General features: G+C 34.8%; 1 protein-coding gene across 1 annotated transcript; it reads left to right on the top strand.

Moving 5' to 3' along the window:
- The first annotated feature begins 4,976 nt into the window (after nt 1–4,976).
- C10H4orf17 (chromosome 10 C4orf17 homolog) lies at nt 4,977–25,709 on the top strand. The gene is made up of 8 exons (XM_047566000.1): nt 4,977–5,109; nt 13,784–13,993; nt 16,103–16,167; nt 19,113–19,256; nt 21,759–21,840; nt 22,768–22,975; nt 23,960–24,003; nt 25,513–25,709. The coding sequence occupies exons 1-8, from the start codon at nt 4,977–4,979 to the stop codon at nt 25,707–25,709; spliced, it is 1,083 nt and encodes a 360-aa protein (XP_047421956.1).
- Nucleotides 25,710–26,805: the final 1,096 nt, after the last annotated feature.

The following is a 26,805-nucleotide window of genomic DNA, read 5'->3' as shown; positions in this document are numbered from 1 at the left end:
AAATAAATACACTGAATCTGTGGAGTAAAGACACTTTACTCTGTGAAATATATTTAGTGCATTTAACAAGTAATTATTGAACATATACTATGTGGCAGGCTGTGTTGTAGGCACTGTGAAAAACTGGCCTAGATCATAGTCTGCTTAATCACTACAAGGGAATATATGAAATGTAAAAATAAATGAATAAATAATATTAGGGGAGATAAATGCTATGATGAGAGCTTAAGGAGAAAAAGGATTAGAGAGTGATGGAGGGTAAAGTGATAGCAGGAACTACTTCAGAGAGGGGCTAGGAAGACTTTTGGAGAAAGTGTCATGTAAACCGTGAACACAGTGAGGGAAGAAGCAGGGGAAGATCTGAGTGGTGTGCATTGTAGGTTAGGGGATACGCACGTGCAAAATGACTCAGTATTCATCACTGAAATATTAAGCTTTATATTCCTATGAATTCAAAATAATTTTCAGCTATTCATTAATCAGATATTATATTCTCTTCTTGTAAGCATATATTTTGCATATTTGACTAAGAATACGAATGTTTATAATACAGATTTACATAGTATTTCCTAAGTAACAATGGCTAAGGTTGGGATTAGGCAGATTAGAAAGTCTTGTAAAACCTCCTCTTTTGAGGATTATGTGTCATTTATTCTAAATAAAATTCAGTAATTTGCTGATATAGAAGTAAAGAGACTATAGAGAGGAAATATTGTTCCCAGAAGTATTTGCACAATTCTTGAATGACTATCATCAATTTCTATTAAGTTTTCCCACAGGTTTACCTCAATACAGATTTTCCTTTTCCTTTTCAGAGTGAAAGCAGAGTGTTAATATCACAAAGTGGAAGTATAAACAGAACTCAGCTACCCTCAGTCAGGAAATCTCTTGGGGGTATGCTTTAAGCCATAAAGTCTCAGCCTAGGTTTGGCCACAGGAGCAGTAAGGTAAGAGTCAAGATAGCTATATATGTGAGATGTCAACCTCCAGATTGTGTATTTAGTCACAAATACAATTATGTATTTGTAGCCTTGTATATATGATAACAGTGATCTTTCTAATGCTACACAGGCAGAAAAATCTTTTTAGTTAATTTGGGGAATGAAAAAATATGGCCAAAATTTTCATGTTTGCAATTTATTTATTTTTAAAAAGGAAATTAGTACAGAGCAGGGTAAGTTACTCTTTTGTGTACAGTGGAAATACCTTGTGCTTAACCTGACCGGAAAGATTAGTGTTAGAATTAGTTCTGTGAGCAACACTGACAAACCAAGTTTGCGTGAGGAGTTTTTAATACTCAGTTTCCCCATAATTTTGGGATGCATTCTTTAAAATCTGACCATGTGATAGGAATGTTGTCATGTGTATCATGGCAGGAAAATAGGCTGAGAACTGCTTTTCCTATATCATAAAGCAAAATACCCATTAAGTTAAAATACTGGAAACAAGTATGTATGAAAATAAGTGTTTTCTGTATGTATTCTATACCATTATTCATCAAAGGACTCCATCTGGAACCTGGTAATTAATTAATGACACATTTTTAGAAGTGGTCAAAACTTTGCTTCAGTCTATGGAATTCATCAGTGATACACATGGACCCAATTTGCATTAATAGTTGTCTCTAATATAGATTTTAGCAAAAGTTTTAGTCTCTATCTTACAAATAAATATCTCTGATTCTCCAAGAAAAGACAATATTTATTCATCTATGAGTTCATCAATTCATCAATTATTTTAATTTTTCATATTTCTTGCCTTCTGAAAAAAGTTAATTCTTCTGTATGAGGATGAATGATCTTTTTGTTACTTTTGAGTTCATAAGTCCTGAAATGGTGTCACTCAGACTTAATGCTTATCATAAAAAGAAATCTTAAAAAACAAATATTGCACTAACTCAATCCATGGGCTTTGGAAAGACATCTAGTCACTAGGCAATGAATAATTAGTTGGTTTCAGATTTTTAAAATCAATATAGGCATGAGGTTGAAGAGAAAGATGTGGGTCATTATTAGTGTTTAATCAACATAGTTTTGCTTTTCTTCAGGTTTAAATTAGTTCTGTTTTTTTTTTTCAATATTAGCCCATTTGTTAAGATAATTCAAGGTAAAAATTTACTATGAATTATTCATTTACTGCATTTTTGAAGATTTAGGTTTAAACCAGTCTTTCAAAAGCACACTGCCTTAATCCATTTTAGCTGCTATAACAAAATATCATAAACGAGGTAGGTTATAAACAGGTAGTGATTTCCTCACAAATCTGGAGTTTGGGAAGTCAAAGATCAAGGCACTCAGATTAAGGTCCTGGTGAGGTACATAGCTGGTAACTTCTCACTGCATTCTCACCTGGTGGGAAGGGTGGAGCAGCTCTCTGGGATCTTTTTAATAGGGCACCAATTCCATTCATGAGAACTCTCATGACCTAATCATGTCCCAAAGGTTACACCTCCTAATACTATCACATTAGTGATTAGGCTTCAACATGTTAATTTCATAGGGACACATTCAGATCTCAGCAAACAATGTGTATTTTATATTTTGCAGAATTTTCAGGGATACATGAATATAAAATATTTGTATATTACCTTTATTCCTTAAACATAATTTGTGAACAATAAAAAGGCATAATATCAGATTAAATTTTCTGTAAGTCAAAAGTAGATTTATTCTTCCTCTCTGGGACCTTTTCTATAATCAAGCCAGTAAATTCATTTAATCTGTCTTGGGGTAAAAAGATATAACGGGCAATTTGGATGATGGAAAGGACATTAAACTGGAATAAAAATTGGATTTATGGTCCCCTCTTTGCCTTTAACTAGCAAAGCAACTGCAGATTTAATGATTTACTGTCTAGATTTTAGTTACTCATCTGTAATCTGATGGGACTGATTTATATATCAACTGGAATATTCAGTTCTTCTATGTGTGTCTGTCCCACATCAATTCCCTTAGATAGGTTTGAATGGTAATGACATACTTTAAAGTTTGGTATAACAGATCAACAATATATCAATGCAGAGTGTTACAGTTTGGACATGAGATGTCACCCCAAAAGTTCCTGTACTAATGCGTCAAGTTTAAAGTTTAAAGGTAAAGGGATTGAATTACAAGTCACAACCTAATCAGTTCTCTTTTGAATAACTGGGTGGTTACTGTGGGCAGGTAAGGCCCTTCTTCCCTATTCCTACCCCCTCTCTGCTTCCTGACCCTGCCATAAGGGGAGAAGCTTCCCTCTGCCACATCCTTCCCCCCATGATGTGCTGCCTCACCTTGAGCCAGAGCAATGTAGCTGGTATTCTATGGACTAAGACCTCTGACACTGTGAGCCCAAATAAACTTTTCTTCTTCTAAGTTGTTCTTATCAGGCATTTTGGTCACAGCAACAACAATCTGACTAAAGCAGAGGGTTCTCTTTCTTCTCTTATGAAAATACCAGTGCTTCCTTGAAGTCTGTAATTCCTCTTGCTCCTATATTTTAAAAAGATGCAATTAACATAAGAAGAATAAATCTGAGGTTTGATTATATCAAGAGGTTGTATAAGGAGTTTAGAACTAAACCCCCATTGTGATAGTCATAAGGAACAATAAAAAACATACTTATCAGATAATCGTATCTTCTAAATTTAATATTTAAATATATTTTATCTAACTTATAATAATTTTAGAATTAATGTGTACCAAATTGAAATTCTTGAAGTCAGATATTCTGTGGCAACAGGACTGGTAATTTATACACTATATGCTCTAAACCCATACCCTGGAAAACTTAGACTATGATATATAAAGATAGTCAACCAGCTAAAAAATATCTACCCCAATAAAATCCTGAGTTCAATTTCTACAACATGGATCTTTTGGGGATGGGGTTGCATTGACTCTGAGATGCTCTACCACTGAGTTGCATCCCCAGTCCTTTTATTTTTATTTTTATTTTTGGGCCAGGATCTTGCTAAGTTGCCCAGGTTGGCCTCTTCCTGCCCCAGCCTCCTCAGCAGCCAGGATTACAGGCCTGTATCATTACACCCAGCAAGTGTAAGAACATGTTTTGACACCACAAATATTAGTCTGGCCCAAAAAACACTCCCTGCCATGATTAGAAATAAAAGCATGTATTTCCCAATCCACTATGATGATTGGCATCTGTGTAAGATGAGAAATATACACAACAGTCAAAAAAAAAAAAACTTTTTAGATTACAAAAGTAACATAATATCTTCAAGAAAGTAATAATTCTTTCTTCTGCTCTTAATTCAAGTATTTTCTTTCCCACTTGATTGTGAATTCAGCAAGTCATTATCCTATGACATAGTAGGTATCTAATAAATGTTTGCTAAATGATTGAAAGGAAAATTAAATACTACTGAATATTGCAAACAAGAACGTGACAAAGGTCTTTCAGTTTATCATCTGTGGACGCAGTTTCATTCTTTTGGAATTTTTTCTCCTTCAGGTTTTATCATCTTCTCAGAGGATAATACAAATTTAAAATGCTAGTTTTCTTAAATTACATTATGAAAAGTTAATTTGATGTAAAGCACATTTGTGGGCATTGTATTTTAAAGCCATCACTTTAATTTACTAAGTCAAAATTGGTAGTAATCATGTGATGTGATTTTTTTGTTGGTAAGCCAACAGAATAACTTTAAATGCAATTAAAAATTGAATAGAGTTTGTCACAAATAGTTTGATTTGTTCAGGGAAAAACTTTTTATGTTCTACTCATACTATACTATTTTTACTGTTTACAAAAATCTGATCTGAAAGCAAAAGAGCCTCATATTGTTTTGACATGAAAAGTAATTCAGTACAAAGATTATGGAAAAATGTTCACTGTATAAGATAATGTCAAAAACCTCTTGTCAGAACGATTGTCATTCTGTGGTTTCAGGGTCTGAGCACATCTGAAATCGAGGTCAATCAAGTTAACCCTGAGGACTTTTTTGGCAACAGTGGAGAGGAGTAAACCAACAGGCTATGCAGAAGAATCTCAAATCGTCTACTTCTGTTCTTCAGTTTGAGAACAAAGGCAACCCTATTATGGCTAGAAATGGAAATTGCTTTCTAGTTAGGCACACCCCTCATCCCAGAAGAGTCTGTCATATCAAAGGTAAGGGGACCTAAGGTCTTAGGATGTGTCTGTCTCTTCCACATTTGGGTTACGTGATGATCCTGGTGAGTAAAGGAAAGGCAGCTATCCAAAATATTTAACCACTGGTGAAGCATGTTCACTGGCAATTACGACCAAATGCCAGTACGGAGCCAGCCCCTTTTCTAGTAGACATTAGCCATTGAATTGCTTGATTGTTAGAACAGGATCCTGGAAAGGGGTCAAAGTGACCAGGGCAATGGGGATCACTCAGGGGGATAATGGCAGCATTGTGCAATTGGTTTGAAAGTATTTTAATACGTTAAAATACTGCCATGTGATAAATGCAAGCCCTAGGGAAATGCATGTTTTGTTCCTTTCTCCCTTCCCTTCTTTTCTATTCTTTCTTCCTTTAACTTTATGCAATAGACTTTCTGGAAATTGGATATTAGTGACAATAGCTTCTCTCAATTTATCTTGGATTGTATAATAAAATGCTTATAGGTTTTACATATATTTTGGCTTCTAGATAAAACAAAAGAGAGGTAGATTTTGTTTTGAGAGGTAGATTTCTTAAGATTATGAAATATATGGAAAACAAGCAGAACTACTGGGACTTGTTAGAATGAACTTGTCACTTTGCCCAGGATGGGGTAACTGTGGGACATTATGGGAGTGTATAGCCTAGTTGTTGGACTTCATCAGTAGATCCTCAGACCATCCTTGGGATTTTTATCCCTCAGAGAGACACACCGCTTCCTAAATAAGAACCATTGTTACAGTGAGCCCCCAGCAGATAAAAATGATCATATTCCTAAAAAGTGAGACTGAAAACTATTATTATAATATAAATGAGCCATCTTTGTTGAGAAAAGGCCTGAGCCTAGAAATAAAGAAGAATATTAGGAGGCTGCTCAGTTGTCCAGACCCATCAGGACAAACATGCTTGCTCTGCGATGGTACTAAGCAATGGCAGAATACAAGACTGGGGAGAGTTTCTAGGGAAAATATTAAAAAGTCCTGGTAACTGATCCGTACAGAGTATGAATAGACAGGAACAACAAATCAAAGAAAAACATGCCCTTTGCCCCCATTTCCCATTCTAGGTTATCATAACTAAAAAAAAAAAAAAAAAAGTGTCTTGCTTTTGATGAAAGTGGAACAAGAAAAGGTGAAGTTATTTAATTCAGTGGACATTTATTTAATCTCTGATACATACCAACCACTCTTATAGATATGAGAGGTATAATGGTGAAGATAAAAATATCTCTGACCTTATGAGGCTCATATTCTAGTCAGATAATTAAATCATTTCAGCAGCACATGTACTGCATGTGTAAAAACACCAGACATCCAAATGGAAATGTTGTGCCCCCAAGTGAAAATCTGAGTCTACCTTGCAAGCACAAGGCACTGGGTTCAATCCCCAGCACCACAAAAAAAAAAAAAAAAAAAAAAAAAAAAGAATCTGGGAAAATCTTAGTCTAAGTCTCAAATGGGAAGTCAGGAGTATAGATGTACATTTGAGAGTCATCGATACAGCAGTGGTACTTAAAGACATGAATACATATCTTCTGTTTATTCATTCAGTCATCCATGTATCCATCCATTCATTTATTCAACAAACATTTATTTGAAGTTAAAATATAGGCAGGAGCCTGGCCTCAGGAGCTGGATGGCCTGGATGGTCAAACTACTCTGTAAAATGACAACAATAATAATACTTATATCATGGTAAACTATATGAACAAGGAAGATGATGGGAACATTAAGTTTCAATATAGTCAGGAGCATTAGAAAACCAAGTAGAAGGAGATTGGCATGCCTGTTATGGAGCATGTTAGGGGTAGGAAAAGGCTAATTGGGATCAGGGTGCATGAAGTGGGTAAGAAGTCAAATTTAGAAAGGTTCTGTATATCATGCTAAGGAATTTATATTCCTTCACAATGAAAAGTGATGTCCATACTCATGGTTTTCAGTTCTTCACCTTTTTACCATTAAAAGTCACTACTGACAGTCTGGCCATTTCACATACACCGCACTTGCTAATGTTACTACTATCCTTATTTTAACAAATCCATTTAACATTATCAGCAAGGATGGTTGTGGCTGTAAGTAACAGAAAAACAAATCAAATCGGTTTGTATGACAAAGAGGATCTATTTATGTAGCTGGGAAATCGAGCAGTAAAGGTAGGCTTTGAGTTTTTGATATGATGCCCCACCAGAGCCAGAAAAATCCTGGACTGTTTTTTGTCTCCACCCTGCCATGCAGAGTGTCAGCCACATCCTAGAGCTGGCTTGTTTCTCTCATGGTGGCAATGTGGTTATAACAGTTCTGAGCTTCACCTCTGCTTGCCATAGTGGCTTCTTTCCCAGTAGATCCTGGAAAAACTCTCCACATATTTTATCAACACACATCAAGTCACATGCTATCGCAGAATAAATCTCCATTGGGAAGAGTAGGAGGAAAGTGGCCTGTACAGATCCGGAGGCCATGGTGGGAGAACAGGGCAAGGGGAGTAGCTTCGATCTTGCCCAAGGGCATGGGCTGTGGACTGGTAGATAAGGGGAGGATAAAGGAACAAAATATCTGCCTACTGTCAGTAAAGAAAAGAAAGATAAGGAACTGAGCTCAACTGACAAATATCCACTGCAGATTCTGTTTAATTCCACCTTAACCTTTTACTAGTATTTGACATAGCTAACCATCACCTTTCATTCATCCCTCCCTTTCAACCCACCTACTCGCTCGCTAACTTCCTCCCTCCCTCCCTTCCTTCCTTCTTTCTTCCCCCACCCCAAATATTTTATTTGGCTTCTGCAGCATCCTTCGTTTCTAGGTGGTTGTTTTTTTCTCTACCCCTTGGCTGCTACTTCCCAGTTGCAGTAAATCTTAGAATCCCTCACAGATCAGTCCCTGACCATTTCCTCTTTGTAATCTACACTGTAATCCTAGGCAAATACATTCATTCACACGTTTCAAATATCGTATAGAGGCAATATTTTCAAATACACATCTTAGACTCCTAAAATTTAGACCTAAATATTCAACTGCCTACTTGTGAGGCATGGAATGCTTCATTGGCACCCAAACTTGCTCTTCAAAACTAAATTCTTAGTCTTTTCTCAGAAGTGTGGTCTCCCAGCTACACTAACAAACAAGCAGTACTACCAATTTGAGGTCCTTCACTCCTCCAACTCCTTCTCTTCCCTTTGCAACATTTCACTTTTTCTCCTAAATGTTTCAAAAATTATCTCCATGGTCATATTCCAATTTCATTGTCATTTACTATTACCTTTTGCTCTGATTCTTATTTTTGCTATCCTTAGCCTCCTTGCTGCTCTATTTCCATTCTTACCCTCATAGAGCAACCAAAAAGATAACATTAAAATGTAAATTTATTTAAAACTCCTACACCAAATCTTTCAGAGACTTGCTATGCATTTAGGATAAGATTGTTTATTTTAATATTAAATAAAATGTTCTCTATAATGTAGACTCTGGTTATCTCTTATGGCATCTCATAAATTCCCCACCCCCATTATATACATGCCATACTGGACTTAAGTTCCTTGAATATTAACAAGCCTTCCCTATGGATTTTTATACATACTACTCCCTCTAGCCATGAATCTCCCCCACTGTTTGCTCTTTCTATTTTTCAGGTATCAGTTTAAACATCACTTCAAAGAGACTTTCTAAGCTCCATATTCTCTATCTTAATTTGATTTCCCTATATGATATTTTATCATGATACCCTATGTTTTTCTACAGAGCAATATTTTTTGAATCAGGTTCTCTGGAAAGAGACTCTGAAATGGAGTTTGTGTGAAGGAGCTTTATTGGGGAGTCTTTGGGAATTAAAAGATGTGAGGAAGCAAGGGAAGCAGAATCAGACAGAAGTTGAAATGCTACACCAATACAACAGAGGCCTCAACCAATCCCACAAGGGGCAGATGATCCTTCAGAGATATCTCAATTCCAGGCAAAGACACGGTGCTTTTTATTAATTCCCATCCACCAATCATTGGTTGAATTCTCTTGTGCATGAGAGCTCCTTTCAGTCAAGAGCAATTCCCAGAGAGGGATTTAGGCTTAGTCACAAGTAACTGATGGTCGTGGCAGCTGGACAGCTGAGCACCTATGTCCTGAATCCATGATCTAGGTAAGTGGTGGTGGGTCTACCACAGCAAACACTATAGCAATTATTGCAACTTCTGACTACATATAATCCAGTGAAACAGACAGAAAACAAATGGTCTGATATGCTCGAATAGTACCAGTAAAATGTCTCTGAGAACAGATAGAAACAATTTGGAAGAAAGGGAACAGTAAATGGAATCAAAACCAATACATATAAAAAATGAAAAATTTCCATTTATTTTCCAAATTAGTAATCTCTTCAAGCTCCATTAAAGAGAATAAGAGGCATTTGAACCTATACACATGACTATGTCAAAATCTTACATTTGCTTGGTAGAAGATTTCAAGCTATATTCTGATAAGTCTTAGAAAACCAGGCAACAGACACAGGTGGAGTAAAATGATTCTGAACAACAGAAACAGTAGGTAAAGAAGTTTGAGTATCATTATTGTGTTGCAAAAAAGCTATATAAGTAAACGTCATAGCTGGTTTCAGAATGTTTGCCAAAGCCAAGTTGTGAGATCATGTATATATCACTTGTTAAGAGGCAAAAAAATAGCTGGGCGTGTGGGTGCATGCCTGTAATCCCAGTGGCTGAGGAAGCTTGAGGCAGGAGGATCAAGAGTTCAAAGTCAGCCTCAGCAAAATCAAGGTGCTAAGCAACTCAGTGAGACCCTGTCTCTAAATAAAATATAAAATAGGGCAAGGGATGGGCTCAGTGGTTGAGTGACCCTGAGTTCAATCCCTAACTTCCCCCCAAAAAGAAACAAAAAAGCAAAACAAAAACAAAAAAACCCCAAACTTGTCCCTGCCAAGGTAGCCATTGCCTACCTCCAGGTTCTTCTTTTACTAAGGAGACTTTGCTCTTTCATTGAAAGAGAGGAGGAATTTCCATGAACCTTCCCTTCCTCTCTGAGGAGCAGCAGTGGCCACTTACTTGCATCTGAGGGCTTTTCAAGAAATTATTTATGAGAGTGATGTTCCTATAGAAAGGGAGACTGACACACCATTGCTAGCTGGATACTGGTCTTCCCTACACTGTTTCTGCAGTGGAGTCTGGGGAGACTTTTCTTGGGGTGAACTTGTCTGGAACTCTATGCTCTACAGGATACAGACAATGGGTACCTGTGTTAGGGGAGCCACAAGTGAGATTAAGTGACTCTCCCACAGAGGATTGGGCCAAGATCTCATTTTCATGAGCTAGAGTCAATGTTGAGAAGAAAGCTGTCCTAGAATATCTTGAAAGAACCCAGCTCAAGAACACGGCTATAACAGGGCAACTCCAGCCAAAAGAGGCTGTGTGAGAAAGTCTTGGTGTGGGGAGTGTTAGGAGGGTACACTATCCATGAGTCTGAGATCTCAGCCAGGGTTCCCCAAAGCCCACAAAAATGGGAAGAGGAAGAGGAAGAGCCACATTTCTTCTCTGCCTCACAGATGCCCCAACACTAAGTTTAAATACCATAAGACCATGTTCCCTGTATGGTTCCTCAATCGATCTACCCCAACACTGAAGGAGTCAGAAGCAGTGAGTGGGAAGGAAGGGTGGAAAAGAAGGTGAAGGAAACCCAGACCACATCCCCTCTTCTGTCCTGCTGGTATGTACAAGTCAATTAGGGTTGGCCGGCAGAGGAGGAGATGAAATGGAATGCAAATATAGTACTTGTATGGTATCAACTATGATAATATTATATATGTGGCACTCTTAATTCAGACTTTTGTGCACAAAAAAGATTATTTATACTACTAGTTTCTTTTTCTTTTAAATTAAAATTTTAAGAATTTCAACCCCTTTCATTCTCCTCAACTTTTAAATTTAACTGACAAATCTTACTTATAAATCTAGTAAATTTTAACAATCACTGGAGGAGTCTTTGATTAATATTTGGTTCCATTTACAGACTTTGGTAATTAAATACTTTTAAAAGCTTTAAATGACCTTTATTTTATTAACATGCAAATTATTACCAAGCTGCACATAAATTCTATATATTAAATAAACTTTATAAATACGTTATTTCAAACATTTTTATAGTTTACCAACTTCATAATATTCTAACATTTTTTACTTAAAATATTAAAAATATTAAATCATTTTTTTTAATTTTTTTTTTTACGTTTACATAGGGTAATGATGTTTATTATATTTTTCCCCTCCCCCCCACCCCTCTCACCCCTCCCACCCCTCCCACCCCTCCAATGAAGAATGATAAAATTATGGCATTTGTAGGCAAATGGTCGAAATTGGAGAATATCATGCTAAGTGAGATAAGCCAATCTCAAAAAACTAAAGGACGAATGATCTCGCTGATAAGCGGATGAGGACATATAATGGGGGGTGGGACGGGCTAGCATTAGGTTTAGGGTTAGGTTTAGAGTTAGGCTCAGGAGAGCGGTAAGAATATTAAATCATTTTATACATATTTTAAGTTGTAATTCCAAAGGTAATCTGTCAGATATTTTAATATGCCAATTAGCATATTATCTACTTTTTAAATACACATATGCAATGGTCTTTACTCAACTTACTCCATGAATAAGAATAGTATACATTTGTTACTTAGTCATTTCTCTTTAATTCTAAATATCCCTAGTGTTACAGGAAACTCATCCACAAAAGAAACAGTTACCTTCGACAAGAAATTAATTACTTTCTCATCAAACTAAGATTGCTTATCAATCAGAGAATTAGGAAGGACCATGAGGATTGAATCTTTGACACTCTCAAACCATTCTTTGTAATCACTACAAAAACAGAAACTAAGGCTCTACAGGAGGAGCTAGTCTTGCTTGAGTCCAAGACTCCATTACCTAATCCTTCCATATAATCAAGGAAGTTATTGGAACTCCCACCAAGACTGTAGCTAATCTCTTCCACTGTAGGGTTAAATTTCATATTTCACTGAAATGCAAAGCTTTAAGTCATTTAATATTGTTCCACTTGACTCTGAAGCCAATTTAATGCTATTCCATTAGAGGTCCCTCTCCCCCTTAATAGTTCTTTCCTAATTCTTTAGTAGATGAAACCTGAATTATTCCATATTACTTTTCTGGTTTGTGATAATATATATGTGTGTGTGTGTGTGTGTGTGTGTGTGTGTGTAAATGTGGAAGAAATTGTGAACCAAAAAGGAGAAAAAAATGTAGGAATAAGGAAGAGGGTTTGAGGGGTTTGTTTTTCAAAATTCTCCAACACACACATGCACATAAACACACTTTTAAAATCAATTCAAGGAGACTGCAGAGAAAGCAGGGGTTTTTTCCTGTTTTACTTGTTTTTGTATTATAGTTTTCTATAGCTCACTTGATACGCATTTTTTCACTAAGTACCTTAACCAATCACTAACCTAGGTGTTATAATGATAAGATATGATGCAAAAAAGTTTTATTCTCATTTCTATTTAGAAAGTGTTACATTCAGTAACTTCAGTAAAGTTCCAAGTGTTTGGCTAAAAAAAAAAAAAAAAAGCCTTACATTTGATTTTCTCATTCATTCAACAAATAATCAAAGAGCACCTAATTTCTGATGGGCACTATTCTAGATACTGGGAATACAGAGAAAACAAACCAGACAGAATCCTTGCTTTCATGACACTTATGTTCTAGTGCAGCTCGGACAAGCAATGTGCAAGTAGGTATGCTGTGACAAGTGACAATGCAATGAGAGAAATAGGAGCATAAGGAGACAGAGAGAAATGGGATGCATTTCAGACAGAGTTGTTAGCAAAAACATATTTATGTCATCTGAGCAAAAAGATAAGAAGGGGGTAGACCAGCAGTACTATGGGGAGATTTGGAAGACTGAATAACATTCTCCAGAAGTTTGCCAGGTAACTTCTTGGGGTGTAAAGTAGCTATCTCTTATTATCTCTTCTTACTCACTGATAATGAATCAAGGTCCTGCACATCCCCATTTCCTAAGCTGTTCAATTCCACATGATTTAACATTGATATTGACAAAAGGACTTATCTATAATTTAATATTTGAGCAAATTTCTATGTTGGAATCAAAAGTAAACACCTGTTAGAGGAGAGTAAATGAAATAAAGTTGACTTCTAGTCTCTGGACATGAGAGGTAAGGTCCCTTTGTACCAAGTTCTTCTTTACTACCCTTACAATCACCTTTATCCACCCTCTAGCCCTACCACCAAATGCTTTTTATCATCTGCTGGTATAAAAATCAAGAGTATCTTTTTTAAAAGGTCTTGTCCTGAATGCTTTCAAAAATCTGAAATTTTACATTCGTGAGAGACTTGGGAAGTGAGAGGTTAAAGGCATGCCTATTAATCTTGACTCTTATGACCAAGATTAAAGATGTGGGCCTGGTTCTCAAGGCTTATAAAATGCCAGAATATTTTAAGGAAGGATGTATTGCAAACGAAATTGCCTTTGCTAAATTTTGAAGAATGTCCACCTAGCACTGGTTCATACATTTTGGAAGTCCATTGCTGCACGTTTAACAATACTTGGTTGAAAATTGTCAATATTTAAAGAAAAACTGTCAAAACCTTAATCCGGTTGTTTGATCTTTTTAAACCTTATCCACCTAGGTTTGAATAACATTCCAATCTGTACTGTGAATGACGATGAGACTCCACTCAGAACACTGTATGGTGTTAGTCAGTTTTACCCCTTAGAGAAGGATGAGATACCACTTGCCAAATGCAGTTACCCACCCAGTACTGCTGCCCCAGAAAGCCCTGTCAGAGGAATGTCACCAGCCCTAAACAGTGTCAAAGTGCCCCCACGACCTCATTCAGGTAAGTCACTCTCAACTGATGTAACATCTTGGATCTCCTACAAATTACTGGTGGGGTTCTACATGATAGCTAAAATAACTAGTGATTTTTTAAATAGTCACAGAATTTTCTCACTATGAAATATGATTTTCATTATAAAATTATTTCTTCTAACTTCAATTCAGTAGTGTAATAACATTAATGAATATTATAACTGTTATTGTGTCCAACGTGTATTTGGCATGGTTGTAGTCTCTAATCCCTACAAAACTAGCTAAGAGAAACGATATGAATGTTTAAGCTGATACCAAAAGGAAAACTACAGCAGAAAAAAAGCAAGTCCTGAACACAGTAGAAACGGAATTGCTTGCTTACATCTTCCCCGCAGGGCTGTCATCTCCTTAAGGTCATGCCTTAGTGTCATGGCCTTCTGTGTTTTTGTACTCTTAGTTTGTCCTCAGGTCCCAGCAGAATACTAACAAAACAATTCAATTAATTACTACTTTGGAAATGAAGTTGGTTATCTTAATTGAAAGCAAAGCGTGGCAAAAATCCGAGGGGTAAGTACAATCAAAGAAGGGAATTCTGCATGGTAAAAATTACATCCAGTCCCCTCTTTCCTACTATATATAATCACATACTGTTACTAAAACTTTCAGCATATATGAAAATTATTTTGGAATATGGTGGTAACATACATATTTTCCTAAAGTTGGTAAATCATTTGTAGAATAATTACCATGTGATACATGCCGTTCTAAGGTATTCATAGTTGTTAATTCCTTTCATTCTTTCAAGAGTTCCTTCTCCCACTCTTCTACTGGCAATGAAGAGTTAAAGCCCGCTTATTCCACCTTCTTCCTAGTGTCCCTTCCTATCCTGTAGCACCTAGAAACTTAAAAATTACATTTCAAGTCAGAGTGACTTCATGGCAATTAGTGAATTCGTGGTTGCAACCTAGTAGGATTTGTTAGTTGTAGGGGTAAAGTCACCCTTTTTGGTTGCTTTATATCATCAAGCATGTCTAGATACTTGAATTTTCTAGCTACAACATCCCAATGTCCTAGATTCTTAATTTATGAATGTAAACAAGCAAGGTCAGCAGATATTGTGGTTTTCTAACTGTAGCAGTATTCCAGTGCCTGATCTTCAGCATCATAAATGTGGGGCAGTAATTCAAATGGTATTGGCCTCCCGACTCCCCTTCCTCTTGTCTCTGTTTAAGGCTGTGCCTCCCAAGGTAGTTCAGGTCCACGGTGTTGCTCTTGGAGTAATTTGTGAAGGTTGAGACCAGAGTTCATAGCCCCAATCCTTCCAACACTATTAAAAACTCTTGATTATCTGTATTATTTACATTTTACTTAAAATTGAGTATTTTCCATTTTTAATGAGTGAACACTAACATTATGTACTCACTAACCACAATTTTGTTTTCATTATTTGGGGAGAGGTAACATTAAACTTCATTTATCTTTCTTCAGCTAGAATTACTGAATTTAGTTAGTATTGGGAATATGTACAAAATCATTTCATCTTAAACAAACTGTTGTGTTATTACTTAAGGCTTTGGTAAAAGAGATAGCATCACTTACATAGAATGTATCTTTTTTTAGAATATGTCTTTATATTAATGTAAAGTTGAGCAAACTTCGAGTGGTTTTAAGGTAATTTAGGGATATTTAGTTCAATGACTGTCAAAGTAGAGTTGAGAGACAAATGAAACAAGAAAAAATAAAGAATGCAGTTATAACTCAACATAAATATTCTTCTGTCTTCAGGGAAAACAAACACATAAATTCTCTTCTAATTAGAGAATGTGACAGCTTTATGGGTATGAAACAGAGAAAAACATCTTCAATTGTAAGACACATACTTTTAAATCAGTTTAACTGAATCCAGGGAGCACTTCCAGTGTGTCTTTATACGATTTGTTTGGGAATAGAATTAGTATTTTAATATAAAACACTTTTCTTATGTTGTTATAATGCAATTCCACTATAAATACATCCCTGAGTTGAACTTAATCAAATTCAGGTATTCTCTCATATATTTCAGCAACTGACACTTATTACATGATAAAGATTATTTTTTAGTTTAATTTAAATATATTTTTCCTAAATTTCATTTCAGAGCCCTGCAGAAAACTCAATGAGTGCTTCAAAACTTCCAGTGAAAATCCCTTAATAATTAAAAAGGTAAAGAAACAAACATTTACAGCTATCTCTTTAGTTGGATTCTGTCATTTTCTGTCCTTTTCTTCCCATATCTTTCTGAAAAATCACCACCTTACACAATATTTTTAAAGCTTTACTAAAATATAACTAATATGATTTTAAAAAGCATATATTAAAAAAATACACAGGTTGATGAGTTTTTGGCACATCCATGAAACTAGCACCCAAATCAAGTGAATTCATATGTATAGTTTAACCTCCAAAGTTTCCTCATGCCCTCAGCCCCTCCCAAATGGCTTTATATCACTTGGATTTTAAAATTTTTATATAAATGAAATCAAATAGTTCTCTCTAAAATCTGATTTAACTCAGCATGATTATTTTAAGATTCATTCATGTTGTTTTATGCATCAATAATTCATTTTTTATTGCTTAGTATTAAATTGTATGATTATTCCATTTATCCGTTTGCCTATATTTTCTAATATTTACAAAGTTACTATGAACATTTGGTACAAGTCTTTTCATTTGAGAAGGGAATAAATTGAGTCATATGGGAGTTGTATGTTTAAACTTTTAAGAAATCGTCAAATTGTTTTCCAAAGTGGTTGCAACCTTTTACATCTTGCTTTTAGTGTTTTAGAATTTGCTTTCCTCCACAGACTCCCAAAACCAAATCTTAGTCAATCTTTTTATTTTTAACCAATCTATTTGGTATGTAATGGCATTTTATTGTGGTTTTTATTTTCATTCTCTTAATAACTAATGAGGTTGACAACTTTTCATATTCTTATTTGCCATACATATGTTCTTTTATGGGAAGTATATGTTCAAGTCTTTTACCTATTTTTGAAATTGGGTTGTTGGCCTTTTTATTATGATGTTATAAAAGTTGTTATATTCCAGATATCAATCTTATATCTCGTTGCATGTACATTTTGCAAATGTTTTCTTCTAGTCTGATACTTGCTCATTTTTTGTGTATTGGTGTTTCTTGAAAAAAACAAAATTTATCATTTTGATTAGGCCTAACTGTATAATTTTTGTATACAAAATTGATCTGTTGTTTCTCTCTATTGTGCCTTTGGTAATGGCTGAACTTCTAGAGCAGTGTTGAATAGAAGTGATGAGAGCAGACATCCTTGCCTGCAGTCTGAACACAGGGGAAAACATTCAGACTTTAACCATTAAGTACAATGTAGTTTATTTCATTCATAAATGCACTTTATATAGTGGAGGAAATTCCTTTCTACTTATAGAGCTTTCTCAGAAATGGGAGATGAATTTTGCCAAATGCTTTTTCTGCATCTGAGATAACCACATGATCTTTCTTTTATGTCTGTTAATATAGTGAAATAATTACATTCATTGATTATCTTTGTTGTTTCTTTGTTTCTGTTTCATCGATTCTGGCTTTCACCTTTATATGTGGTAAAAGCTTAAGTCATTGAATGAGAAAGTTTTCCTTTCCATTATAAGCATGAATTATTTTAATTTTACTATAAAATTTTCCCACATAGGCTGCAGCCCCCAAATTTTACTATGCTGCATTTTCATTTTCATTCTGTTAAAAACACTTCCTAATTTCTTTTTTAATTTCTTCTTTGACCCATGGGTTACTTATTAATTCCACTCTAGAGAACACACTTTACATTCTTTGAGACATTAAATTTATTGAGACTGGTTATATAAACCAAAGTATGGTCAATTGATAAATTTTCCATTTTCCCATGAAAAGAATATTTATTCTGCTATTTTGAGATACAGTGCAATATAAACATCAATTAGGTCATGTTGGTTGATATCATTGCTCAAGTCATCTACAGTCTTACTGATTTTCTTTCTACTTTTTCAATAAATTATCAAGAAAGGGGTATTGAGATCTCTGACTATAATTGTGGATTCCTATATTTCTCATCATTTCTGCCAATTTTAATCATATATTTTTAAACCTCTTATTAAGGTATATAACTGTTTAGGTTTGTTATGTTCTTGTGATGAAATGACCTTGCTATCATTTTGAAATTATTGTCTTCACTCGTGATAATATTCTTTGCTTTGAAATCTACTTTAGAACTCAGACTATTTATTCTAGAATCAATTTTAGTAATATATTCTTTTTCTAAAAATTGTCATCTAAATGGTTAGATTTATTGTATAATACTCTTATAATCTTTTTAAAACATCTTTAGGATTTGTAAGAAGTACCCTTTTATAACATGTCACTATTTTTCTTGATTAATTTTAATAAGTTTTATGTATTTTAATAGTGTATCAAAAACTTTTTGTGACTTTTTTAATCCTCTGTTGTATATTTTTATTTTGTTAGTTTTTCTCATTATCAATTTTTCTATTTACACATAATTTTTTTCTAACTTATATTTCTAATATGTGTACTTTAAAGCTATAAATTCCTATTTAAATATTGCGTTAGCTGCTTCCACAATATTTGCTAGTCAACATTTTTATTAAGTTCAAAATATTTTCCAATTCTCACTGTTAATTTCTTCTTTCGCTCATGACCCAGTTGTTTGTCATCTTGTATGAAACATTATTTGAAGGAATCTGAAACTAAAAATAAATGGATTTTTCCCAGAGAGTTTACTTCTGTAGGAACCCAGAGGCTCTATCAGCTTAGACTAACTTAAACCAAGTTCAAACCTTAATTTCATTCTGTATTTCTTCAAGGATGATCACACACACACACACACACACACACACACAATTATTATGGTGTTTAATCATGGGTTTTATGTGATTTCAACAAAAGTTGATATTATATCACTATTTATTTTGTCTCCAAATACAAATGTTTGATAGAATTTAAAGGAGAATCAAAACTATCCTCCTTTTACTTCCGTGGATCTCTCTTATTTACCACAGTGTTTCTCATTCATTTTATGTTTAATTTGCATGGAAAATATAAGTGGGAAATGTATATTGATTATATTATATTTTTGATTCAGGAAGAAATTAAGGTTAAAAAGTCACCATCACCACCAACTGCATGCTCTACTGCTGGCTCCTGTTATTCAGAGGCAATGAGCACCAAGGCCGATGTCAAAGAGAACACTGTTTGCATACCAAACTATCTGGATCAAGAAATAAAGGTAAGAGGCAGGTTTATTAAATCCATAACTTGGGAATAGCATGAACATACAAAAAAAACCCATATACCTATTGTCATTAAAACTTGTGAATGGTTCCTTATTGACACCTGAATTTATTTAAAATTACTTAGCCTGAAATGCAAGGCCTGTTCCTGTTCTCATTTCCAATCATCTTACATTTCCCTGGACTCCTGTCACTCATACATAAACACAAGCTTTGGTTTAGATGTAATGAAAAGGTTGGCATTTACCAACCAAACCTGCCCAGTTCTTCCTATGACTTATTATTTTCCTAAAGTTTGAGAAGCACTACCCCTAACTTCTTGTCACTTTTGTTTATTTCCTTGTTATATTTTAAGGCATATTCTTTCAATCAACATTCATGTCTCCCTCTTATTTTTGGAAAATTATTTCCTCCAATATTATCTGCCTGAGGTTATGAAGTGAATTACATTAATGGTAATATGTCATATCAGCCTCCTGGATGGTTCTCCTTAGTCACAGTTATTTCTGAGAATGACATAAAATCAAGGATAAATAAACCATTTGATATTTGTTATCTGCTGTTTTTTTTTCTTTGAATCACTTCAGTGCATAATACATTGCTCCACTATAAGACCCACTAAAATGAATTAAGGGTCAAGACTCTTGTAATGATGACTCTAATAGTAATTTTAAGTAATCAGTATCTGTAGTAATAATTATACATAATAAAATATGTTGTAAAGATGGTCTTTGAATAATTCTAATAAATAATTACTTAAAAAGTAAAGTAGAGCAATGTTATAGAAGTAGAGCATTGTTATTAATATAATAATTTGTGTGGTGGTTAATATTGGGAAAAATAATAAAACAAAATATGAAGGGAGGGTTTCTGTAGATTTGACTGATAGTTCTGGCTAAAGACTATGTTTTACAGAGTCTTCAGAATCACTGTCCACCTTTACCTATAAAACTATGGCCACACTGATGTTTTCTATAACGTGCCCATTCCTACCTCACAGGCTTGCCCTTGTAAGAATTTTTTAGCCCTTGAACCCCTGTGTAGTCATCTTCTTATTCAAGTTTCAGTTTAAATAACACTCAGAAATACTTTCCCTGACCACCCAATCTAAAGTAGCTACCCACTCATCCTCAATGACATTATCCTTTGTCATTTGAGCCTAACACAGACCTTATCTGAACTGTTTGTATTTATTTGTTTCAATATTGTCTCTTTTCTTACCCCACTCTTACTAAAAGTTGAGTCCTAGAAGATCTCATAGTTGTCCATTTTGGTTACTACTTCCTCTTCAGGACCTAGATGAGTGCTAAACACCTGGTAATTATAAAATAAATTTTTGTTGAATTTTGAATAAATAAAATACAAGAAATATGCATTGAAGACCAAGGTAAATTTGTAGAAAATAAACTAAACTACATAGGTTTGACCCTAATTTTTATAAGCTGAATGCAGTTTTAGTAAGACTGCCTTGTGTCTTTGGGCACATCAATAGATCAGAAAATTCCTATAGAACTGACTTTTTAGGTATCTATTAAAAAGTGTTCCTCTTACAGGCATCTTCCATCTTACAGACATCAATTTAACTGGACTCTGATTGATGTAAAACCCACCACAACGTAAACTCTTTGAAGGCAGGGATCTTGTATTCAAAACTGATTCCTCATCCCTCATCACTGCTTGAAAAATATTAATGGGCACATACAACATGGCATTTGACTAGATAGTTGTTGACTATTTGTTAAATAAATTAAGGATGAAGGAACAACATGAAAAAACAGGTCTTATCAAGATTTTTGGTTTGTGGAGAAGATTAATTGAAAGTTTAGGCAGGAAGCATTGGAAATATAACTCACAACTCTTAAATTATAGATGAGTTGTCATAATATTAATTCAAGGAACACTATGATATGTTAAGGATGAATATTTTAATCCTCGAACAACAAAAAAGTATGGCTAGAAAGCTAATGGAGAAAATAAAGAGGAATATTTAAAAATGCTTGATTGATCCAAAAGGAGGCAGAAAGAAGAAAAAGTAGAACAGAAATGGAAGGAAATTTTTAAAAACTGACAAGATAGTATGTTTGAACCAATGCAGAACATGAACAGGCTAAAAAATCCAATAAAAAGACAGATCAATAGACTAGATATTACGTTTTAACAAAGGTCACTGCTTCAGCCTCAGATTCAGATTCCCATTAAAACCCCATGGTATAGTAGGAAAGGACCAATTTCCCAGAAGAAGTGAATTTCTCCTACCAGAAGATGTTGGAACTGAGATAAACACACAGCATTGCCTAGTCTAAATTATTACTTGTACTGGTAATGTTTTTGCCAAGATTCCAATGTGTACTTTTTGAAAATGGGGTCCTCCTGAATTAAGATCCCAATTGACAGTTGATCATCATGGATGCAGGGAGATGAGATTCTGAAGTTAAGGAAACCTTTTAAAACTTGTACCATTTATTTGCTCACCGTGTAACTCTGATGTTCTCTGTCAGATCCTGGCAAAGCTCTGTGACATTATACGTACTGATTCTCTAGCAGAAGTTACACAGTGGCTGCTTCGTGCAAGTACAAAAGGTGAGATTGCTATAAGCATTTGTAGACACTGAGCTTGGGTTAGTGAAATAAAATGGGAATATGCCAATATCTGAAGTTTTCTACCTTGGATTTGCAAAGATAAGGTTATAATTATTTCCTCCGTGTTTCAGTATCAGAATCATTATAGTATTGTATTTCCAACTGCAGGCATACTGGTCATTTAATGAACCCAAAATACAGTATGTTTCTATCTGAACTCATTGGGAAGATATGAAACACCTATGTCCAGAGGAGGCCTTATTCTCAGTTACAGCTGGTTTGGGTTTCTTCAAATTCTACGCAGTCGGAACTTGCCCTGAGCACATCCTCTCACCTGCTGTGAACTCTGAACACAGAGCCTGTTTCTTTTCATTAGTATGGATGACAGTAACATAGCCTTCCAAGTTCCAGACTCAGTTGACAGCTCTGCCTGTTTTTATTCAGTCATCAACATATACCTCAGCCTCCTTTGGGCTCTAACCAACCTGTCCCTTGAAAATACCTTAAATTCCCAACAAGCAAGGAGACCATAAGTGACACAGAGTAGCTATCCTCAAACTTACCTAGTCATCAGATGGACTAGAGCATAACTTCTTAAGAGAATCTGCATTATCAGGTATCCTTAAATTTTTACAGCAGCCTGTAAAGCTGGCTTTTGTACATAATATTTTAAAATTATTCTACTTCTATTCAAAGACAAGTATTTCAGTGACTTAAGTACCCTGGGCACTTTATCATAGGTCAACAGAAACTAGGTTGAAATGAATCAACTTTTTCTGCAGAAACATTTACTCACATATAGTTACTTACCTGGAAAACAGATCACCAGCCTTTTACACTGGTGTGCTGGAAATAAGAACTAATCCTGTGCTTCGAGTCAACATGAAATTTACAACTTCCACTCGCCAAACTTTTTTTTTTAATCAGAAAAAGAGTGGGTCTCAGCTTTGATTCATTCTGAACTGGCTGAGATACCCTTATTGACTCACCGAAGAAGAAACAGCACAGTGGAACCAGCAGCAGAGACTGGGAAGCCACTTTCAGTTAAATCGCCCCCTATGATCAAATCTCCCCCAAATTCACCTGCAAAGTCAAAGGTGCCGACTGGAGCTAAGGATGGATATCAATCAACCAGGTAATTATATATGGTCACTTAAAGGGCCTATAGTACATAAAGACTTTGAGTTCTCTTTTTTATCCTTCAAAATGCTAAATATGCTGAGGTACAAGTCTCAATTCTCCTCAGTAAATGATTGCAATATATGTTTTCTTTCATTTTCATATGTAATATGAGAATTGTTTTCAAGTCTGCTGTTCAGAACATTTTGGCAGGGGCTACGTGTTCCTTTGAGGAAAATTCCCCTCCACGAAGGGCAATCAAGAGTAGCCACCTAAGAAACCTAAGAAAACATGACAACTTTTTTTTTCCAGTTTAAATAAAAATCGAACCATAAAGAAAGCTAAAAGTATAGACTTATGGTTATTGTATATTTTGTTAAATGAATATTATACAGGCATGAATTTTTGTGTAGAATAATAAAGGTAAAAATAAATTGCTTCACTTAATTTATTCTGACACTGCTGGGGCTTTAAGAGAGAAAAATAACCACTAAGGAAATTGGAAATTATTTCAGAAAAAAATATTTCTTAAACTATTTAATTTCAAGAACAGAAGACAAATACATATTCATTATGTATAATATCATATTAAAAGAATGTGTGGTAAGGTGTTATTAAAGCTGAGAAAGAAAATTTTGTTGCTTTAAAATTAAAAGTTGGTAAAACTTAAGATCAGAGCAACTAATATTAAAAACATAATTCATCACTTAGAAAAAGCATTAAGATAGAGAAGAATTTTATATTGTAATTTGTCTCTTATCATAAAGTATCCATGAAATCAGAAACAAGGGGATTGTTAGAGCCAGTCTCCACCTTCGTGACTAGCATATGATGTTTTAGTTAGATATTTACTCCAAGTAAGAACTTTTTGTTAGAAAGTAAATTTAATACTGTAGAACTGAGATAGCATATTTAAGATAGATATATGGTGAGTTTGTTGATAGTATAGTCTAATTTGTATCTGTGAAATTAATTTTTTTTCTTTCTTCAATTAATTCAGAGCATCAAGCCAAGAATCTGAAGGAAATAAGGAAGTAGCAAAAGGTTAAGTATAGTTTGTGATAATTACTAAGTTTATAAGGAAACCAGCAAGTACTAACTACTTAGGGGCATAAACTTTAAGGATCTGGGATTTTATAAGAAAAAAAATACAAGACTGATTTCCATCTCAACTGTTAAGGGACCACATCTGCTGAATTTCTCATAGAGATGAATTTAAAATAAATTTACCTTTGTTTTGAAAGGCAAAGTACCTCATCAGGCACTCTTAGAAGCAAGACAGCAGGATAAGAGAACTATAGGTATACTCATGCAAACTCAATGAAAAGGAAAACCTTGCACTGACCTACAAAAGAATGATGATCTCAGAGTTTTGGTTCTTTACAGCTTAACTGTCATGGAGCTGGATGATTTCACTGGAAACAAAGTCAGCCAGAGAGAAGAATAAAATGGCAACCAGCCACAAGCAAGTACCCTGTAAGACAGGTGAAATACAATAGAAAAGAGCAGTTTTGTGTACCCACCAGATGTCCAGTACCAGCCTACAATATGGACCAGAGAGAATTATTATGGAAGTCCTATATTGATTCAGAATAGTCCAAGCGAAGCAACCCTGTGGATTTGGCAGCTTCTAACTTTAAAACAAGCATGGCAAATATGACTACATAGAAACAAACTGTCAACTATATCTACAAGCTTTGTTATTTCTCCAAGTTCTCCTCATACTAGGAATGATGTGGTAGTTAGAGTTCCATGGGGTCACTCTAGACCCCAACAGGTTCCATTGGGGTTAACCAAACCCAAAAGTGGCTTTATGTGCTAACAGGTAATAGTAAGTGTAGTTTGGAAATTACAAAGCACTCTTTTTACTCTCTGAGGATAATCTACTGCATCTTGCCTCGTCTACCAAACTTCCCACCCTAGAACTGTAAAATGATGATAATGACTGCGTCTTTCAACTTTGTCTTATCTTTAGGCCCCACATACATTTTACCCTGCTAGATCCTAGAAATCCCTCAAGGTATGCCCCTTTATCTCCATTGTTGATATTCAGCATCTTTCCAAATTTGTGCTACTATTTGGGTGCAATTATGCAGACTTTGGAAGGATCATACGGTACAATGAATGTGTTTTAACCTGCTTATCTATTCTCTTATTTTATCTATCCAAACCACAGACCTTTCTCCTCTCTCTCACTGGTCCCATAGTTGCTCACCCCTCTTATCCATCTTCAATTTTAAATAATTCCTATCAGAATCACATTTGCTTCTAAGAGTGAAAGAACATAACCTGCATGTTATAAAACAAATAGCTCATTAAAGATGAGTAAGTGGTAAGAAATACATATGAGAATAAATTCTTTTATGAATTTTGGGTGTTCCTGATTCACCTAAACTTCATATGATGGGCTTTTTGGGGGGTTGTTTGTTTTGTTTTTGATATATCATTTGCTACTAAAACAAGGCAGAAGCTATACTCAGTGTCTCAAATGTGGTCTTATTTGTATGTATATATGCATATATACATATATATATATATATATTTCTATTTCAGGAGCTGAGCACAAGACCCCATTGTTTATAAGAAGAAACAACATGAAAATACCTGTTGCAGAATATTTCAGCAAACCAAAGTCTCCTTTCAGGTCTAATACTCAGGAGAGTGGGTTAGCAAAACCAGTGTCAGCAAGGAGTATACAAGGATATAATCTTTGCCCTCAAAGCTCATCTTATCCGTTATACCAAAGGTAGAAACTGAAGACTGGGTTAATTCTTTCATAAATTTGAGTTGCACATTGTTACATCAAATGATTTTTAAAAAATCAAGCAGTTCTCTTTATGGTGGCACAGGTAAATCTCAAAACACCTGTATATAATGCTACAAATAAATGTTAATAAAGACAAAAGCTTAATTTGTAGTTGTTAATTGTAATACTACATGTAAAGGAAGCATATTTATTTAAATATTATTTCCAATCTTGCACTATTATTACCAGTACATAAGTATAGGGCTCTGATACCAGAAAAACAGCCATAACCAGAATAAGATAGACTTATCTCAAACTGTTAGAAGAAAAAAAAAATTTAAAGCCCAGTCTGAGAATTTCAACTTTTGCACTAAGTTTTGCAATCTACAGTATTTCAATGCTGGTAGCCTATTATGGAAAAACACTCATCGCTTCCCTCCCACCCCACCCCGCTCCCCCTGCAAACAAAGAATATAAAAATCATCCCTAACTCATGGGCCAGAAAGGAGCTATTTTGCATTCACTACTAATGTTGAATATTAACAGATTCTTAAAATTGAATTTTCTGTATTTTTAAAGTTGACTGGGCTGGGGTTGTAGTTCAATGGCAGAGAGCTTTGCCTCACATGTGTGAGGCACTGGGTTTGATCCTCAGCATCACATAAAAATAAATAAGTAAATAAAAATATGTGTACATCTTCAACTAGAAAAATATTTTTAAAAAACTTAACTTCTTTGGCCTTATCTATTAGCGTGGAGCTGGATTTTATCTACCACTTATCCGGGTTTTCATTTAGAATGCTTGTATTGATATTGAAAGAAATACTGTAATTTTCATGTGTGCACACGTGTGTCAATTTGTGTGCATGCAGTCTTAATAACAACATTTATATCATATCAGGAATCATTCTAAACATTTTAGATAATAGTAACATAATTTTCACAATTAACTATTTATAGTAACTGCTATTATTATTATTTCCATGTTTTCTTTGTTGATGTTTTTTGGGGTATTTTTTGGAGTACCAGGGGCACTGGACCACTGAGTCATATCCCCAGTCCTATTTTGTATTCTATTTAGAGACTGGGTCTCACTGAGT

Source organism: Sciurus carolinensis, chromosome 10, assembly GCF_902686445.1.
Source record: "Sciurus carolinensis chromosome 10, mSciCar1.2, whole genome shotgun sequence".
NCBI classification, from domain to species: Eukaryota; Metazoa; Chordata; class Mammalia; order Rodentia; family Sciuridae; genus Sciurus; species Sciurus carolinensis.
Note: the sequence above shows the minus strand (reverse complement) of the source record. Positions and strands in the feature narration are given on the sequence as shown.